General features: G+C 47.0%; 1 protein-coding gene across 1 annotated transcript in view; it reads left to right on the top strand.

Moving 5' to 3' along the window:
- Positions 1-21,042, top strand: part of Actn2 (actinin alpha 2) — a 71,178-nt gene that overhangs the window by 42,340 nt on the left and 7,796 nt on the right. The window contains exons 8-16 of the mRNA XM_021215352.2: positions 2,364-2,449; positions 4,562-4,654; positions 7,035-7,265; positions 8,165-8,312; positions 10,179-10,329; positions 16,130-16,238; positions 17,870-18,010; positions 19,298-19,480; positions 20,726-20,860. Coding sequence (XP_021071011.1) covers positions 2,364-2,449; positions 4,562-4,654; positions 7,035-7,265; positions 8,165-8,312; positions 10,179-10,329; positions 16,130-16,238; positions 17,870-18,010; positions 19,298-19,480; positions 20,726-20,860 — 1,277 coding nt within the window. The remainder of the gene's footprint in view (positions 1-2,363; positions 2,450-4,561; positions 4,655-7,034; positions 7,266-8,164; positions 8,313-10,178; positions 10,330-16,129; positions 16,239-17,869; positions 18,011-19,297; positions 19,481-20,725; positions 20,861-21,042) is intronic.

Here is a 21,042-nt window from a genome sequence, read left to right as displayed (position 1 = left end):
CCCCCCCCCCAGCCTGTTCTCTCTTCCCTCCCTGCCCCCCCCCTTTCCTTCCAGTTCTCTGAGCAAGGTCTTTTCTATACTTTCCAAACTGATCTTCAATCTACTCTATAATCCAGGCTGGCCCAGGACCAGGGGCAACCCCTGGCTCAACCTCCCAAGTGCTGGCGTCACAGGCACGGGACACTCTGCCTGATCATTCCCTTTCCTCCTCTTCCCTTTTAAAGACCCAGAATGCTTATATACCGCATTAGCCATGGTTGTAGAAGAGTCTTGTGCAGGAATCGCCTAACTTCAGATTGTGATGGTCTTGGGTACAGCACGCGCTGGGACCTAACCACTGCATTACCATTACCGTAGGTGTTTTTGTGTCTGCTGTCCGCTGTCACGGCAGCTTTCCCATCGAGTTCCCTCTGTTCATTCGCTGTCCTGACAGCCCCACACAGCCTGCTGTCCGCTTAGTGATGACTCTTGGTAAATCCTTGCGTCCCACCTGCTATTTAAGCCCTCTTACTGTGATAATTTGTGTTGATTTCTGAATCCAGGCGTGGGCTACCCTGAGGCTAACTGACCTCCTTAGCCATGAACTTCCCTTGCAGTGGAAACTGGAAACATTCCTCCTTTCCTGTCTTCCATACTTTCAACAGGTAGTAGAAACTCTATCCACCTTGACCCTGTTTGGAGGTGAGCTCTGAGTTTAGGTCTGTGGGCTTATTGTAGACTTGTAGAGGGATCTTGTTGACCTCAGCCCTCCAGATGATAGAAAACCTATGTGCTAGGAGTCTAGGAGCCTCGTGTGCCTGTCTTGTAATTTAGGCTTCTCCTCACCAGCCGTCCTTCTCTCTGCAAGCTTTCCTTCCCGTGTTCCTTTGGCAGTTCTCACAGACACTCAGGACAGAGACTTTGCAAGTATGACTTCTTTGATTTGAGCCGGCCGCAGAGAGCAGCCGTGTGGCGGGCCAGGCTTCCCTTCAAGACCTCTCAGAGGAAGCGGTTATCAGAAGGAAGCCTGCTCGCTGTTGGAACATCCAAGCCTTTAACCCTCATTTCTCCCCACAGATTTAGTACACAGGGGCAGACCCTCCCAGATGAAAGAGCTGCAGTAACTCACACGTCCTGTTACTATCTTGCTTTTTCTGGTGCCCAGAGGGAAGGATGTGGATCAGAAGTCTCACCCTTCAATTTCTGTGTTTAGGTTTATTTTCTACTATTCACGCCTCCCTTTCCTGCCCTGCCTCCTTAATAGACTGGTTCTAAGGAGGCAGTTCTTGGTTGGTTTTTAAAAATTTGTTTGTTTTTAGTCTAGTTTTCTTTGAAACGTTCTTCTCACATGGTCTTCCTGTTGCTTTCTAACGGTTCAGTAGACATAATCATGAATGACAAAGTATCATTTTGGCCCCTTTGTTCACTGACCCAACCAAGTTCATGGACAGGTTAAAAAAAAAAAAAATCCACTTACCAAAGCTGATATCCTAGGAGAAAAGCACGTGTGGTCACCAGGGTCCTTTTCTCTTCTGATTGGTCTTGCAGCAGCTAATACAGTGGCAGCCACAAATACAACCCCTTTCTTGAGATGTTTTGTTTCTCTTGGTGGGAAGGCAACTATGTTTCCAATGCGTTAAGGCCAACCCTTACCCCACACAGTGAGTTTCACCATTCTCCCTGGGTGGTTTCCAGATCAGACAGGTTCCACGCATGTGAGGGCGGGGCTGGGAAGTAGGAGGACACTTCCACCCCTACCCCGTGTCTCTAGCATCTTTCCAAGGAACCTATCTTTCTCAGAGACAAAGTTGTGAGAGTCAGAAACAAGATTAACAATGTGGGGTAATGATCCGGATGCGGATGCATGTTATAGGAATCTCCGTGTTAATGTGTTATATACACTTTTAAAAGCCCATTGGAGAAGGCAGGGCAGAAGCCCTCAGTTGGACCATTCAAATATCCTCTTCCTAGGACTTACAAGATGGCTGAGCATCTGGATAAAGGCTCAGTCTTACCAAGGAGCCTGATGACCGGAGTTTGATCCCTTGGCTCCACCTGGTGGAAGGAGAGAATTGACTCTCAGGAATTATCCTTTAGCCTCCACAGGCATTCCACAGAATATGTGTGTGTGGCACATATATGTGTGTGCTCGAACACACACACATACATTCACACGCTAAATAAATGGGTAAAAACGTAATCCTGAAATAACTATTCTGGGATCCTGTCAGTGCTGTCCAGCTGCCCTGAGGTTCAGGGTCATGGGCCCATGAAGTGTGAAGCAAAGTGGTCGGTATAAGCCGATTAGTTCCTCCCTTCGTTCACCGTGGTTTCTCCTCTTCGCCTGTGTGTGTCCGTGTCCCGTGTTATTTTTCCCCCCTCAGACATTGTCAACACTCCCAAACCCGATGAAAGAGCCATCATGACTTACGTTTCCTGCTTCTACCATGCTTTCGCGGGAGCGGAGCAGGTATTCCTCCCCTGTGTGCGCAGCGGACCGCGCTGCTCTTCTGTGTGCGCGTGTGCATCTCTGGGCGTGTGTCTGTGTGCTTCACATCTGACCTTGGAATATCAGTGTTTCATAACGACCTAACACAGCAAGTTCCCAATTGCTAGTCATCTTAAACACACACACACACACACACACACACACACACACACACAAAACAATCAAACAAACAAGCAAAAACCTTTAGACCATAACCAAAGTGTTTTTCTCTATTTTTCCCCCCTCCCAAGACATTACTTCCATTGTATTAGAAAACTGTTAGAAACATTTGTACATTCTGGGGAGCAGAGTGTCTTGAAGGGTGTGCTGCATGCAATGAGTGGCGAAGGGCCGGCAACTAGGAGACAGAAATGCCACCGCCATGTTTGCTGTTCTTGGTTGCCTGGAAACAACCTTTATTCAGTGGTTTGCTCCATCATAACAGACTAACTGTATGTTTAGTCGACGGAACAAAAGGGTTACGACCTCAGAAGCACTCACCTGCCTCAGAACAGTTTGAGGGAAATTATGAGAAAACAGTCGTCCACCTCCTGCAGATTCATCTGTCTCTGCTGCTCACCCCTGTCCATGGGGAGCCCTTATGGACTGACAGACAGAATGTGCCCTGTTTTTGCCATCTTTGTAAAGGCCACTCCTGAGAGATGATGGTAATCAGGATCATTGTGCTCAGGAGAATTAGGTCGTTAGAGGCCGGACTTTGGGGAAAGTGTCCAGTGATTTCTCTAGGCCAAGTTTTGGATTGTCTTGGGCTGCACAGTGGTGTCCAAAATGGAGCCAGAGGTTGCAAAAATGTGCGTATATTTACTTGGCCATACACCTGAAACATGATATTGTCACCTACAAAGTTCACACTCAAGAACTGTGTCATCAAGTCACATGCATACTCACACATACATACACACGCACAAGCACACACACACACACACACACACACACACACACACATTTAAGTAGAATTGGTGGGATGACTTAGACAATAAAGGAACTCGCTGCTAAGCCTGGCATCCTAAGTTCAACCCCCATAGTAGAAAAAGAGAGGACACTACAAATTGTCCTGATGTCCACATATGTGTCTTTATACACATATATCTACACTCCTGCCCAGTCATTTTACACACACACACACACACACACACACACACAAAATAAAATATAAAAGCAATAACAAAGCCAGGCTTGGGAGTGCACTCCTTTAATCTCATATCTTGGGAGACAGAGACAAATAGATTTCTGTAAATTTGAGGCCAGCCTGGTCTACATATCCAGGCCAGCCAGGACTACATAGTGAGACTCTGTCTGAAAATAAAGAAACAACTCCCTCCAAAAAAAAAACCCAAAGAATTCAAATACTTTACTACTTGATGTTGGGATATATTCATTGCCATCCTGGTTACATGTGGCACCTGGATCATGAATTGGACACCTCTGCTTTAGAACAGGCACAAAGCTCTTCTTGGTCCATCCTAGGAACATGTTAAAAGGCATGTGACCCAAGTTCCCTTCAAGATAATGACCGAGGATTATTTATTGCTTCATTGTATTTATTGCTCTTGTAGATTAAACAATGAAACAACATCTTAAGGCAAGCTAGTCTCCAGTATCCCATCTAGAAAGTTCTTCCATGGATTCAAGGTCAATAACATGGATACATTCAGGACCCAACCTCTTCAGCTTTGATTCTGAAGGCCAGGGTCATTCTAACCCATAGCCGTAGGGTCTATTCAGGAGCATTTAGCTGGACAGTCAGGGACCTGAGATCTTGGTTTCCTTGACCCACATATTTCTGTTACTAACTTGCTCGATGTTTTATAAAGCTTGTACTTTAGACTAATGATATCTCCCCATTATTCCCTACAGTATATTCAGCCTGCCGTGTAAGTCTGTGTGAAAACTAAAAAAAAAAAAAAGGTGTGAACTGATTCATCCCCGCTATCTTCCCCACCCTGACCCAGACTGCACCATCTTCAGCACGCCCTCTCCTCCATCCTGCCCTGCCCCGACATCTGGCTTTACGTGTGTCTGCGAGCATACCCTCGTCGCCCAGCCATCCTGTTTACCTATTGTGTTTTGCAGGCCGAGACAGCAGCTAACAGAATATGTAAGGTTCTTGCTGTGAATCAAGAGAATGAGAGGCTGATGGAAGAATATGAGAGGCTAGCGAGTGAGGTAAAGGAAATGGGGGCAGCTCCGTCCATCCACCTGCAGCTAGCGGTGAGGCGGAGACTGCAAACAGACTGTCCATGTTTATTTTTGCACTTTTCATCTCAGAGAGAGAGAGAGAGAGAGCAGAAAACACATCTGGTCTCAGAGGCTGCTTATCCTGAGGCAACGTGCCCAGTGCCTGGTGCCAGTGTCCCTGTCCCCCGCCCCCACCATGGCCTTGGCAAAGACTCCAAAGCTACATGTGTTGATGTGGTAGGAAGGGAATCTAGTCTTAGCTCTGCCCCTGCCAGGTCGGAATCTGTAACTTGTAGCCTGTGGGCTACTGACATTCTTATAGGGCCCTCTTTGCGTCAAGGACCCCTTGTTCAGCACTGTGACCTCATGTGAAAAGAATTTGCAAAGCCTTTGAGAGGAGGAGGATGGGGTGTGCGTGTGTGCGCGTGCACGCACAGGCTCAGAGAGGGATCTGGAATGACAGCTCACCTTCCAAACCCTTTGAGCCGTAGGGATGAATTTTTGTAGCTCTTCATCCAGGCACTTGATTTGAGCAGTGCATTTACAGTTCTTTTATTTATTTTTATTTATTTATTTTTGTCTTTAGCATAGAGGGTACCAGGACATCCTTGTTACTAACCCTGTGTTATTTTTGTAACACAAGCCCAGGCTGAGGGACCCAAGAGCTGTGTCTTCTGAGATGGAACTCAAGTTCAGATCCGTAGTCAAGAGCAGATAACTTAAACTAAATCTTAAGAATAGTTTAAATGGTTAAAAAAGAATAAATGCAAGACTAAATAGTTTTTGCGTTAATTGGATTCAACCAGTATTTGCGATGTGCTGTGAACATAAATGATCAGCATAAGTGAGAGGTAAATCATCCCAAATACGTACTTGATGGTAACTCAATCAGAGTAAACTAAATGTATGCCTTCGTGTTGCTGCTATGGAAAGTTTAGCTGTTTGATTCCCTAGCACTCTTTTTTTTCTTTTTCCTTTTCTAATTGTTACTATTGCTGTGTAAAACAAAACAAAAACCAAAACCAACCAAACAACCAAACAAAAAACTCACTTGTTGACATCAAGGAATCTTAGACTTTAAGAGAGACGTCTATTCAACACAGAAAGATGACTAAATGTCAGGAACGTTCTTACTTCTTGTAAACTTAGTTTCTCCCTCATCCCTGTCATAAAACAACCTTAACAAAAGCCATGTGGGAGTTCCAAGGGGATAGGATCCATTATGGCAACAGAATCCTGAGCAAGTCGGTCACTTTGTATCCACAGTCAAGAAGCAGAGAGAGAACAGGAAGCAGGGCCAGGCTATAATAACGTCCCAAAACAGCGCCACCTGCTGGGCAGCGTGCATTCATACACACGAGCCTCTGAGGGACACTCCCATTCAATGCTGACTGGAGGCGTCATCACTGAAACTCATCCCAGCTTCCCATGGCATTAGTAGACATAAGAGTAAATAAAAGTGGAGCTGGAGAGATGGCTCAGCAGTTATAAGTCTGGCTGCTTTCCCACAGGACCTGGGTTTGAGTCCCAGCACCCACATGGTGGTTAACAACTGTCTGGATCCCCGGTTCCAGAAGGACCCGACACCCTCTTCTGGCCTCTGAAGGCACTTCGTGCATGTGATGCGCAGATATACAGAAAGGCAAAATGCCCATATACATCAAATAAAAAGTAAAATTTCAAAACAAACTAAAAACTAGAAGAAAAAACTAAGTGTCTAGGTGTCTAGTGGGTCATCTCTGAGGCCTGGATTCTGACTCAGGAAAAGGGCAGTCATTAGATTTTGGAGAATTCACTAGGATTTCACTCCCTGACTGTGGAGCTGCATAAAAACTAGACGATGAAGCCTACATGGCCCAGAATCTGCCCTAGGCTTGTAGTACAATTCTCTAGTGAGTAAACTCATTAGATCTGAGCTTTGTTTTTTTCAACAAAACATTTGACATTCGACCAAGTTCCTTGCTGAGTGCATCAACTCCATTCTTCTTCTTGTTTTTTTTCCCCTTTTTTTCTTTTAATTTTTGTTTTCCCTCTTCGAATTTGGAGGCTCCATCCAGCATTTGTCTGCTAATGTCTGGTTGCTGCGTTTCTTGTAAATGTCACATTTTTGTCAAACACGACTCCGTGTGCTGACCGGAAGTTCGAGTTAAAACCTGTGTGTGGTCTCATGGGGTGGTCATCGTGGCCCTGGGTGGATGCTGTCATTCATTGCACCGTGCATAGAGCTGCAGCCCCCACTTTAAGTCAGTACAGTCATAACCATGTTCAGTCGTCTGGGAGCCTTGGGGGAGCTGGTCCCAGTTGTCGGGCCCCTTTGTTCTTGAACTGGAAACAGTCTCTTCAGCCCCACTCTCCTGTTTGGAAATAGCTGTTGGAGTGGATTCGGCGCACCATTCCCTGGCTGGAGAACAGGACGCCCGAGAAGACCATGCAGGCTATGCAGAAGAAACTGGAGGACTTCCGGGATTACCGTCGTAAGCACAAGCCCCCGAAGGTGCAGGAGAAGTGCCAGCTGGAGATCAACTTCAACACGCTGCAGACCAAGCTTCGGATCAGCAACCGGCCTGCCTTCATGCCCTCCGAGGGCAAGATGGTGTCGGTGAGTGGCTGCCGTCCCCATGGTCCCCATTGTCCCCATTCTCCTTGGTCTGCTGAGGAGGCCTTGGTTTCCTGAGTGTGGATCGTTATTGAATGTAATCACGAATGACCCCATAACCACTCCATTGTTGTGGATTGAGAGACTGGGGGCTGGCCCCCAGGGCTTTGCACATATCAGATAAGCTTACCACCACTCGGCTACCTCCCCACTCTTTTTCTCTTTCTTTCTTTTTCTTTTTCTTTTTCTTTTTCTTTTTCTTTTTCTTTTTCTTTTTCTTTTTCTTTTTCTTTTTCTTTTTCTTTTTCTTTTTCTTTTTCTTTTGAGAAATTCTCTTACTAAGTTTCCAGGCTGACCTTGAACTCATTAAGTTGCCCGGGCTGGACTCAAACTTGCATTCCTCCTGCCTCAGCCTCCTGAGCCTCTGGGATTATCAGCGTGTGCCCCCATACCTGGCTTCATTACTGATCCTCTACTCCCTTGCATTACGCAGTTCTTGGTGTGGTGTGTTGTGAGATGGTGCCCCGCAGGCTTTCAGCGAAGGCTCAGCAAGAGGCCACTTCCCCTCGCAGACCTGTGATCTTGACCTTGCTGAGATTTCTTTATAGTTTACAAAGTTAGTTCTTCCCTGTGTTCTCACCTTCCTGCTGTTACCAGATGCCCTTCCTACCTTGTCGAACTTGGGCCACATCTGGAGATGTCTGCGAGGCTGATGGGAACAGTTGTGCTAATTAAAAGGCCACTGCGGTGATCTGGACATTTGGAAAGCAAACTGGTGGGGTGGTTAGTTGTTCAGAAGAAGCAAAGGGAAGTGAACCCAGAGGACAACCTCGCTGGAGGATTAGTGGAATCTAGAGGCCCACGTGTCACACCTGTGCTCTCCAATGTCTTTCATCCCTCAGGACATTGCTGGTGCCTGGCAGAGGTTGGAGCAGGCTGAGAAGGGCTATGAGGAGTGGCTGTTGAATGAGATTCGAAGACTGGAGCGCTTGGAGCACTTGGCTGAGAAGTTCAGGCAGAAGGCCTCCACGCATGAGACATGGGCTTATGGTAAGGGCGTGAGAATCCAGTTCGGATTTTACAGCATCTGGGTTGTATGCCAGTCGGATGGCTCAGTGGATAAAGATGCTTGCTGCCGAGCCTGACACCTTGAGTTTGAACCAACTCCTGCAAATTGCCCTCCATCCTCCATATATAAAATGTGGCATGCATATGCTCCTCAACACACACACACACACACACCATACATACAAATAAATGTGAAGAAAAAAAAAAAAACTCGTCTGAGTTGTGTTAGGGTTAATGGTGAGGGTTGATGGTGTATATTCCTGAAATTCCAGCACCTCCTAGGCTGAGTCAGAATCAAGATTTCCAGCTGAGCCTAGACTACTTACTGAGTTCAAAGCTAGACAGGACTATAAAATAAGGTCTTGATCCAGAATAACAACCAGGTGTTGTTGCAGGGGACCAGAGTTGTGTTTCTGACACCCAAATCAGGTAGCTCATAACCCTTGCAAGTCCAGCTTTAGGGGATCTACTGCCCTTTTCTGGCATCCATAGGCACCTGCACTTACATGCACACACACCCCCACACACATACAGACACATACATACCTGTACATGTTTAATCTTAAAAACAAACAACAGCAGGGCAGTGGTGGCACACGCCTTTAATCCCAGCACTTGGGAGGCAGAGACAGGTGGATTTCTGAGTTTGAGGCCAGCCTGGTCTACAGAGTGAGTTCCAGGACAGCCAGGGCTACACAGAGAAACCCTGTCTGAAAAAAACCCAAAACCAAAACAAACAAACAGCAAAGAATGGATGTACGGTAACTGTTTCCCGTCTGACACATCCTAGCTTCAATGTTGTCACCCTTTGACATACGGACATTTGCTTTCCATTTTTAGCTTTACAGAACCAAAACCACTAGCCCGGGAGTAAATGTGGATCTGAATACCAGTCACAGTAGTATCTAGATTTAGAGAGGACTGGAAATGTGGCTTAGTTGGTAGGTTGCAGGCTTAACATGCACCAACAAAACCCTTGTTTCTATCCTCAGTACTGCATGCGTTGGGCGTGGTAGTACATACCTATAATCTCAGCACCAGAGCTGTAGAGGCAAATGGATCAGAAGTTCCTGGTAATCCTTAGTTAAGTACTAAGTTAAGGCCAGTCTGCACGAGAGGCTCCTTGTCCAAACAAACAAATAATAATAATAATAAAAACGTATGGAAGAATTAGTGGGAGTTCCAAGAGGGAGATGTCTAATGTTTAGAATCAGAACAAGCAGAACATAGGTCACCCCAGAGTATAGCTCTCAAACACAAAGCGGAGTGACAGAGTCCTGCTATGTCACCGATAACTCAACTTGAATTCACAGGGCTCTTGTCTCAGCTTCCAGGGTGCTGGGATTACAGGTGTGTACCACCACGCCCAGCTAACGTAAGAGTTTTGTTCAGTCATTCCATGCGGCTCATGGGTGGAAATGACTTCCAACAGACCTGGGTGTCATGGTGGGAAGGTAGACAGTTGTGACTCAGAATGATGCAGAATAGACTGTGTAAAATGCATGTGTCGTCTCCCACCCTCTTTCTTTCCAGGCACCTCCTCTGTGAGCATCTAGAGGGGTTGGGTGTTGCTGATAAGCTGGTTCTCCTTTGACATCCCCATGTTCTCTGAGCACATTCTGGTGTTGGGTAGCCACTGTGCAACTTTGAGATTTCACGTTTATTTGATGGATTGATTTAGGCAATGCTTGTCTTTGTACATCCCAGGCAAGCCCTCTACCACTAAGCCCCAGTCTTCTGTTCTCCTTTTCATTTTGAGACAAAGTCTCACAGAGGGCTGCCTCAGGCTGCCCTGGAACTTTCAATCCTGCCGTCTCAGCCTAACGGTGTTGGCTGTCCCCTTTGCAGGCAAAGAACAGATCTTGCTGCAGAAGGACTATGAGTCTGCGTCCCTGACGGAAGTTCGAGCCCTACTTCGGAAGCACGAGGCCTTTGAGAGTGACCTGGCTGCACACCAGGACCGCGTGGAGCAGATCGCTGCCATTGCGCAGGAGCTCAAGTGTGTGCTGGTACCCGGGCTGAAGGCTGTGTTGTGCAGGGTCTCCAGAGAACAGGCATTCTTCCCTGCTGGGTTCGAAGGGTCAGGCTGGAGCCCCTAGGGTCGATGATTTTGGTGTCTAGAAATGTCAGAAAAGGTTCAGCCTTGCTGTGTGTCAGAGTAGTCAGGTTCTCTCTCATTCTTCACACCGGACCCCACAGAAACCATTCTGCTTCCAAGAGAGTGAGAGATACCAGTGTAGGGGTCAAGGCTTCAGGCTGTAGCAGGAAGCAAGAACCATGGTTCCTGCAGAGAGAAAGGCCGAAAAGAAATCACCACCTCAGGCTTGAAGGAGCAGGCTGCCTCACTTTTCTTTTTTCTTTCTTTCTTTCTTTTTTTTTTTTTTTTTGAGTTTTGTTCTGTGGGAACAGATGTTGTCGAACTGAGGCTAGCCCTCATTTAGATGTCTTCTGTGTCTTCTGTCTCTCCTTCACACCTGTGAAGTGATGTGTGGTGTGTGTGGAGGGCAGAAGAGAATTTCAGATCTCCTGGAACTGGGGATCTTAAGGGGTGTGAGGCTGAGTTTTGGGGATCTAACCGAGATCCTCTGCAGGGGTAATCAGAGCTCTTAACTGCTGAGCCTTCTGTCTGGGTCTACATCTGCAAAAGTTTTATTGCCTACCCCTTAACAATACAAAACAAGGCAATTAAAGTGTACTTCAATGCCTTAGTCCCAGGTTCCTCCCTTTTGAGGAAGTGCGAACCTCTTAATTAACAGGTAGGGCTTTGTAACGTACCATTTCTCAGGCTGACCCATATAAATCCTTCAACTTTCTCCGCCTCGTGGTCATGCCTCTTGAATGTTGGCTCTTTGCTAATTAACAGCCACTCACCAATAAGATGAGGGCTTGAAAAGGACTCAAATTACTGAGTGTCCAGTGATGGTTCCCATGAGTAACTTGGAGCAGTCTTAAGTGTCGCCATAAGCTTTAAGCAATTCTATATGATAACGGCTGTTATTCCAGGCTTCTTTGGTGCTCTTTGCTCCACTCTGCTGAATTGTAAGGATGTAACTACGCGGGAGATTCAGGTTGTGTTCCTCTGACGGTTACTAACATTCTTTTCCTTCCTGCTCATCCTTAGTCAGAGTTTCTAGGTGGTTCTCAGACGTACGTAAAAATACTCAAACAAGCCCTAACTCCCCAAGCACGGGTGTGCATGGAACAGTCGTGTAAAACTCAGGGAAACTGGGGGAAACCCTAGAATACTCTCACAGGGTGGCCCTGGTCTTTCCATTGTGGTTTTAGCAGAATGTTCTCGCTTTATTCAGTCACTTTGGAGACAGGATCTCTCTGTGTAGTCCTGGCTGTCCTAGAACTCTGTGTAGACCAGGCTGGCTTCAAACTTACAGACATATCCTCCTGCCTCTGTGTCCTGAGTGCTGATATGATTTTTTTTAAAAAATCATAGTCTGGGAATGGAAGGACATCATATGTGTACTGTGTTTGTGAGATTGAGGGTGGGGGCTCTTGGAAGCTGTTCTTGCCCCCTCCCTGCCCAAGTGGGGTCCTGTTCCTGCTCTCGCATGTGTGTGCTGCAGGCTTCTAGGCTTATTACTTCCTGCCTCGGCCTCCCATCATGCTAAGAGTTTTGGGACTACAGGTGTGTGCCATTTGGCTTTTTATGTGGGTTCTGGGGACCCAGCTTGGGTTGTCAGACTTACATAGCTAGCATTTTTTTTTAACCTGGGTGCTATCCCCCCAACTCCTTAGTTACTTTTTCATTCATGTTGCCAGAATGCCTGACAGCAACAGCTTGAGGGGAAACGTTGATTTTCATTCACGGTTTCATAAGGATTTCGTCGCAGAATGTTTTCACTTTATTCAGTCACTTTGGAGACAGGATCTCAGTCGGTCAAAACCGAGAAGACCAGGAAATCAGGGAGCGCTCGAATCTTAGAGGTCCTATCACTGTGATGAACACAACCTGGGAAACTTCATTTCAGCTTGGGTGTCCCGGTCACGTGTCCTGAAATAACAGGCCCTCATGAAGGACAGTCAGGGCAGAAACTCAAGCAGGGGAGAAACCTGGAGACAGGAACTGAGGCCGAGGCCACAGAGGAGCACTGCCCACTGTTGTCCCCCTGACTTGCTCAGTTTGTTTCCCTCCCTTTAAATTTCTTTCTTCTTATTAGCTTGGGCTTTTCTTTTATGTGTGAGTGTTTGGTTTGTGTGTATGTGTGTATGTGTACTGCTTACTTGGTAACCATGATGAGTGGGAGAGGGCACTGGATCCCCTGGAAACAGGAGTCAGGAATGGCTGTAAACCACCATGTGGGCGCTGGGATTTGAACCTAGGTCCTTTGTAAGAGTGACACGTGCTCTTAATGACTCACCTTTCTCTTCAGCCTCTGAGTGTTTTTGTTTTTGTTTTTGTTTTTTTTAATGTATCCCAGAATCACCACCTACAATGGACTGGGCCCTCCCACATCAGTTGTTAATCAAGGAAGTACAGCTGGGCAATAGACGTACACACCTTTCTCCCAGCACACTAGAGGGAAAGGCAGGTGGATCTCTGTGTTTGAGGCTATCTTGATCTACAGAGTGAGTTCCAGGACAGCCATCCATGACTGCATACACAAACACACACACACACACACACACACACACACACACACACACACACACACACACTGCCCTGTCTCAGAAAAACAACAAAACAAAGAAAGAAAGGAAGGAAGAAAGAAAGGAAGAAAAAAGGAAGAAAAAAGGAATGAAAGAAAATGTAAACGTCCTATAGGCTTGCCCACAGCCCAGTCTTTTGGAGCCATTTATTGACTGAGGCTGTCCTCTTCTCTTAGATGCCTCTAGGTTGTGTCAAGTTGACATAATACCAGGCAGAGTCTTAGTTAGGGTTTCATCGCTGTGAAGACACACCACGACCAAGGCAACTCGTATAAAGGTAAACATTTAATTGGGGCTGCCTTACAGTTTCAAAGGTTTAGTCCATTATCATCATGGCAGGAAGCAAGGCAGGCAGACATGGCGCTGAAGGAGCTGACAGTTCTACATCTTGATTTGCAGGTAGCTGAAGGGGACTGTCTCCCGCAGGCAGCCCAGAGGAGGCTCTGCTCCACATTGGGCAGAACTTGAACACTAGGAGACCTCAAAGCCCACCTACACAGTGACACACTTCCTCCAACAAGGCCACACCCCCTAATAGTGCTACTTCCCATGGGCTAAGTATATTCCTACCACCATAGCCAACATACCCAGAGTAGAACCAGAGTTGAGTCTGATCCTATAAGGTCCACCCTTTGTCACTCACTTACACCACAGTGCTCCACTTCCTTCAAATCCATGCAACTAGCCAGGGACCAAGCATTCAAAACATGAGGAGACAAGGGACATATCAGATGGAAACATCCAGAAATTTCTGGGAAAGGCTTACACTTACAGATCTACTGCCTTGCCATTTTGTATCAGCGTAGCATAGCTGCTCAGGGGGCAGTTGCTGGGTTTGTTTTTTGGTTCATACTCAAAGTAGACAAAAGATCTAAGTCAACTTTGGTTGAAAAGCGTGTGTTTGTAAATAGCTGGTGACTGCTCTTTTTTTTGTTTTGTTTTTCGAGACAAGATTTTTCGGTGTATCCCTGGCTGTCCTGGAACTCACTCTGTAGACCAGGCTGGCCTCGAACTCAGAAATCCGCCTGCCTCTGACTCTCGAGTGCTGGGATCAAAGTGCTGGTAGCTGCTCTTAAGGACTGGACGAGCTCTAACGAGGTGACAGGGAGCTTCTGTCCCTATCAGAATGTTCTGGAAGAACACTCAGCTAACACTCAGATGTATTTGCTCTGCTCTGCAAAAGAAACAGGAAAGTCAGTAAACACAGGCGAGTGTATGAAAAAAGAAAAAGCAGAGGGTCTCTGACAGATTGAGTTCAATCCCCAGGACCCACACCGCACAAGGAGAGGACTGACAGACTGACACTTGCAAGTTGTCCTCCTCTGACCTCTGTGCACACGAGAGCACGTGCACACACACACACACACACACGCACACACAAAACACACATGCAACGCACACACGTACTGCACACGCACGCACACGTGCATACGCATGCACTGTGTACACACACACACACACACACACACACACATTTATAAATTAATAAATAAATAAACCCGAAGCCTCAAGGAAGTGGTTTTCAGGGGAGCAGGGCACTTCCGGAAAGTTCTCTCATCTCAGGCTGTTTTCCGAGAAGCCTGGTGTTCATGTCTTCTGATCTCCACAGCTCCTGCTCTCCTCTAAGCCTGGCACGGCGGTTGCTTTTTAAGCAGGACTCAGACATTTACCCCTGAGATGAGCTTAAGTTTTACCAAAGTTTTTTTGTTTTGTGGTGTTCTTTCTTTCTACCACACTGGTGGCATCCAACAGTCCCAAGAGTCGTTGTCCCTAAATGGAAGAGCTCCGGCCTGCCCAGTTTTAGAAGCCTTTCTGTGCTGGGTGATGTCACAGCCCCCTCCTGGATGGGTCACTCAGGAGGCAGCGAGCTGCATACCCTTCTAGAGGCACCAAGGACACAGAACCCTGCAAGTGGACACCTCCTTCCCTGTGACTCATTTTAATGTTCCAGCCACCTGGGTCAGATAGTTGGCTCCCCGGTTGTTTCCATTTAAAGGTCATGCTCTCAGGAGGCCTCAGAGGGCACAGGAAGGGAAAGCGAGCCAGAGGCATTAAGAAGACAGTGCCATTTTGAAAGCTGTTGGCTAACAGGATTTGTATTGATTCTTATAATTTGTTCCAAGTGATACTGTTTCCACTGGGGACAATTCAGGAAACCCTGAAATGCCCTACCAGTTTTCTATTGCCTTTGTATTTTTGTGTATGTGTAGGGGGGGAGGAGTTAGGGGTCGGGGATCCCTGAAGTGACGTGGAGGCCAGAGGTTAGATCAGCGGGGCACTCTCTGCATTTTTTTTTTAAATATAGAATTTCCTGATGGGCAAGAGCTTGCATGATTCTGCTGGCCGCCTAGTGGGCCCCAGGGATCCCCTTGACTGGGTCAAGGAGTAATTAAATTAGCACATCTGTGGAGGTCAGAAGACAATATTAGGGATTAAATTCATCTGTCAAACTTGGTGGCAGGTTCCCTTAGTGATTGGTCTCACTAGCCTCCCTCTGGGTTTTCTACTGGGTCTTAAAAAAAAAAAAGGTATGGGGATGGGGCCCGGATAATGGGAGATGGCTGCCACTTGAGGATATAAGTTCGATCACCCAGAACCCATGTTCAAAACCCCGGCACAGATGCTGGGGAGCTGACCCAGTGGCTAAGAGTGCTTCATGACCTATCTTGCTGAGGACACAGGTTTTCAGTTCCCAGAATCCACATCAGGCAGCTCACAAGTGTCTATAACCCCTGCTTCAGGGATCCGTCATCCTCTTCTGACCTCTACAGGTGCACACACACACATATATATTGATGAGCATGATGGAATGTTCTTTTCATACAGGTAGATGCTTAGCGCTCAATAGGGAGACAGCTTAGCTGAAGAACGCAAAGCCCTGGTCACTAGAAGACTATCTCCAAAAAAAAAAAAAATGGAGTTTAATGACTGACAGAAATACCCAGGGTTTACCTCTGGTCTCCAAGAACATGTGCACGCATGAGTGTACATTTGTTCACACATACGTTTGTCTACACGTGTGTGTATGCACACACACACACACACACACACATCTCTTCCCTGTTTATTTCCAGCTTGTGTCCATTTTTCCCTCACACCATCTGGAAGAATTCATCTTTATTTCTTGCTTTTCATAGTGAACTGGACTATCACGATGCTGTGAACGTCAATGATCGGTGCCAGAAAATTTGCGACCAGTGGGATAGATTGGGGACGCTTACCCAGAAGAGGAGGGAAGCCTTGGAGGTGAGAACCTTGAGTTCTTCTTGCCATGAAAACTACTAGAGGCTCCATAGTCAAATCGGTGGTGTTAATTGTGATTCTCCGTGACCTCATGTGGAAACAACCAAACATTATCCAGTAAACAGAAGAATGTTAAAAGTGGGAATCACAGGACCAAGTGTAGCTTTGCTCTGTAACAAGTTAGTAGCAAAACTTACTTTTCAGTTTTAAAATGTTTGGGGGATCGTGGTCTGAGCCCTGTTTGTTAACTAGCAATCATGGTAAATTTCCCAAAGTCCTTTTGGAAAATTGTTAAGACTCATGTATGACCTTTAATTTATGTACATGAGCGTTTTGCCTGCACGTATGCCTGCGTGCCACTCCTGTGCCTGGCACCTTTGCAGAACAAAAGAAGGCATTATATCGCCTGGATTGGGGTGACAGATAGTTGTGAGCCATCAAGTGTGTGCTGGGAATCGAGCTCAGGTCCTCTGTGAAGAACAGTCTGAACTCTTAACCACTGAGCCATCTCTCTAGGTCCATTAAAGTTCTTCTGTGCCGAAAGCTGACTCAGGGTATCAGGCCCAACGTGGGGTGTGTACCTGGGAAATGGCAACAGAAGGAAAAAAAATTGCTAGGAAGTAAGTCAGAGAAGGCATCTTGGTTGGTAAAGTGTTTGCCTTGTACACACAGGGCCTAGGTTCACATCCTAGCACCCCATAAAAATGCGCTGTGGTCACCAGTGACTAATCGAAACACAGCAGGTAGAGGTAGAAGGGTCAGAAGTTCAAGGTTAACCTTAGCTGTATAGAAAGTTCAAGGCAGGGTTGATGAGATGGCTCAGTGGTTAAGAGCACTGACTGCTCTTCCGGAGGTCATGAGTTCAAATCCCAGCAACCACATGGTGGCTCACAACCATCCATAATGAGAAACAAGTTAAAAAAAACAAAACAAAAACAAAAAGACCTATGGCCTGGGGGCTGGGGCTGGGGCCAGAGCAGGAGGGGGAAGGGAAAGAGGGGAGGGGAGGAGGGAAAGTTCAAGGCAAAGCTGGGCAAAATGGCATGCTTTTTTAAATCCTAGCACATGGGAGGCAGAGGCAGGCTGATCTAGGTTGAGGCATCCTGGTCTACATAGCGAGTTCTAGGATAGCCAAGACTATATGGGACCTTTTCTTAAAAAGAAGGAAAAAAGAAAAGGAAGGAAGGAAGGAAGGAAGAAAATAGGAAGACAGCTTAAAGAAACCTGGGATACATGGGACTTTGTCTCAAGAGATACAAATAATTGCTTTAGCTGAAGAAGTGTATCTGTGTGGATCTTCAGGGGAAGCGCTTCAGATACTTTAAGTGTGAGGTTGTTTTGGGTGGTATTGGATTTTTCTTTAATTCAAAAGGCTCCCAGAGAATACACTCAGTGGCGGGGCACTTACCTGGCGTCACTGAAGCCATGGGTTCCAGCCCCAGCACCAAAACTCAGCAAACGCAGAAGGTCTCTCAGAGGCCAGCGGGGGACACCATCATTCTAGCAGCTAGACCAAATAACAGGATAAATAATACCGTATTGATCTGGATACATACTTCCCGTGTTTGCACATCCCGGGATTTTTAAAAAACATGTTTCGTCTGAGGTGGCACCTGCTTCTGTTCGACCCTCAGAGAACTGAGAAGTTGCTGGAAACAATCGACCAACTGCACCTGGAGTTTGCCAAGAGAGCCGCGCCCTTCAACAACTGGATGGAGGGGGCCATGGAGGACCTGCAGGACATGTTCATTGTCCACAGCATCGAGGAGATCCAGGTGAGGGGCTCACGCTCGTCCTCCTCCCGTTAGTGAGTATTTGCTGTGTGACGTGTGATGCACCGGGGTCAAGTGTATCCTGAACTGAAGTATTTACTCTGCATCACCCTCTCTATCCCCACATCTGCTGATTTCTTTCCTTTTCTCAAATCACCCCTCTTCCATCACATATAGGTGTGCACGTGTATGCCTCCATATGAGTTTAAGACCTAAGGTTCTGGGCTGGTAAGATGGCTCCCCTAGTAAATGCACTTGTTCCCCCCCCCCCATCCTGCCAACCTGAGTTCAGTCACCAGAATCCACGAGGTGGAAGGACAGAACTGACTCCCACAAGTTGTCCTCTGACCACCACACAATATTCTACGTCATGCATGAAAATACGCGCGCGCGCGCGCGCACACACACACACACACACACACACACACACACACACACGTAAAATGCACCTTTAAAAAAGGAAAATAAGGTTCTAGATTGAGGGAGACACTTGATGTTGACCTCTGGTTCCCATGAACACGAATAATGCATGTAAGCACATATGAACACAACCATAGAAAAGCACCTCCAAAATGGCACCCTGCTCCCCGCCTACAGAAAGTGTCGTACTTGTATATCTCCTCAGGACATTCAAATAAGTCTATAAGTAGAACTTGTTGGCTTTAGTGTTAGGGAGAAAAGTTACTGTCAAGTGTCCAGGACCCTGTTTGTTCACAATCCATTTATGGTGAATTTGAGCTACAACAGATTATAAAGAAAATATACATTTGTTATTTTTTTCCAATAAAACTGGGTTTATAAGGCCTGGGTTTAGTCAGTAAAGTGTTGCCTCGTGGCTACAAAGTCGTAATAACCTAATGAGAGAGCGGCCAGGCCAATGAAAGGCCCTGTCTAGAAAAACAAGATGGACCCCTGGCCTCTAGACACAGGTACATACACGTGAACACACAAAGTTTACATTAAAAGTGTGGTGGTACATGCCTGTAATCCTAGAGGATTGGGCCATGCAGTGGTGGTGCACACCTTTGATCCCAACACTTGGGGAGGCAGAGTCAGTTGGGTTTATGAGTTTGAGACCAGCCTAGTCTACAGAGTGAGTTCCAGGACAGCCAGGGCTACACAGAGAAACCCTGTCTCGAGAAACCCAAAAAAAAAAAAAAAATGTTCAGGGTCATATGTGATTTACGTAGCAAGTTCGAGGGCAGTCTGGCTACTTGATACCATGCCTAAAAATAAACACACAGTTGATGCCCTAGTTGGATTGGTTCTCTGCACTGCCCCCTGCTGTAGAGTCTGATCACCGCGCATGAGCAGTTCAAGGCCACGCTGCCGGAGGCCGACGGGGAGCGGCAGTCCATCCTGGCCATCCAAAACGAGGTGGAGAAGGTGATCCAGAGTTACAGCATCCGGATCAGCTCCAGCAACCCCTACAGCACTGTCACCATGGATGAGCTGCGCAACAAGTGGGACAAGGTGGGCGGCCACCGGCCAGTCGGGGGGAGGGGCAGGGGAGGGCAAGAGGAGCAGTCGTGGGTTGGGAATGGGATGAGGGAAGGGTTATGTGGGATGGAGGATGATCTAACCCAGCCATCACCCTCAGACTTCCCTTTCTTCCGGGTTTTATAGATAGGTTGAATGCAACCTCTGTGATCCTGAGGAAAAACAATAGAAGTTATTTTCCTTAAAGAAAATACTATTAATTTTGGCAAAGTAAATATTGTTTATGATATTAATACTGTCAGGGAAATGTGAAGGCCCTTGCTGTGCAACTCTGGGGACCTAAGTCCAATCCCAAGAACCCACTTAGAGGTAGAAGAGAACAAAGCACCTTACTGCTCTACACACACACACACACAGAAAGAGAGAGAGAGAGAGAGAGAGAGAGAGAGAGAGAGAGAGAGAATAAAAACAAAATAAACTTTAAAAAGCCAGGTCTGGTAGTACAGGCCTGTAGTCCTGTTTGGAAGGCAGGAGACCAAAATTTCAAGGTCACCCTGGGCAACCAATCAAGTTTAAGGCTAACCCAGGCCTTGACTCACATTATAGAGTGAAAAAGAGGATTGAGATAGGCTTAGACGAAGGCCCTAGGCTTAACTCCACTACCAACTAAAAAACTAAAGACAGGCTATGGCCCCACCTCTCTTTGAACAAACACATTTAAGAGTGGATCTAGCAGCAACCCCATGACCTTGAAGTAGCCCTGAGCCTGTGCGATGATCTTGAGATAGTTGCAGGGGCTCGGCTGGCATGTGAATGCCTGGTGGCTGTGCGGCAGCCACAGGTTCCATTGAATCCTGATGCCCACATCCATAGATGAAGGAAATGCTCACTTTCGATCAGGGTGGGTGGAAATAGAGATGCCAGTCTTCCCCACATTCAAGCTGGAGATTCTGCGCTGTGGTCCCAGCCCCTGTGGGCTTGGTGCTGTAGGAAGAGAACTCCTCATGGAGGAATGGCCCTTGGATAGAATCTTAAATTCCTTGACTAAGCTGTGCCTTCAGAGATTCCCTTGGTGTTATAAGGTACCAGTCAGAACTAGTCCCTTGAGCAGGACTCTCTTTCCCCTCTGTTCCCCAAGCCTCTATTCTTGTCTTCCCACTTGCCCCTTCCTCCCTCTCCAAACCCCAGTGGTCTACTATCTGATGGTGAGCTCATCCCATGGTCCCTCCTATGAGACCAGAGATGGCCTCTCACCCTGCTCTCCTTGGGCTGTGACAGGTGAAGCAGCTGGTGCCCGTCCGGGATCAGTCCCTGCAGGAGGAGCTGGCTCGCCAACATGCTAATGAGCGCCTACGGCGCCAGTTTGCTGCTCAGGCCAATGCCATTGGGCCCTGGATCCAGAACAAGATGGAGGTTGGTGGCACCCTACTCGAGTCTGGAGTCCTTAATTGAGCTTCAGAACTGCACACCCCTGCCTTGGTTCTGTCTGCACCTCTCACTCCATGGTCTGTGGTCTGTGTACAGGGCTCAGAGGCACATTTCCGCTCTCCACCCTTGTCAATGACAAAGCTCTTAGGTGTAGTCTCATCAGGAGC

The sequence above is a fragment of the Mus pahari genome, chromosome 16 (genome assembly GCF_900095145.1).
Source record: "Mus pahari chromosome 16, PAHARI_EIJ_v1.1, whole genome shotgun sequence".
NCBI lineage: Eukaryota > Metazoa > Chordata > Mammalia > Rodentia > Muridae > Mus > Mus pahari.
The sequence above is the reverse complement of the archived record's forward strand: the minus strand, read 5'-3'. Positions and strand labels throughout refer to the sequence as shown.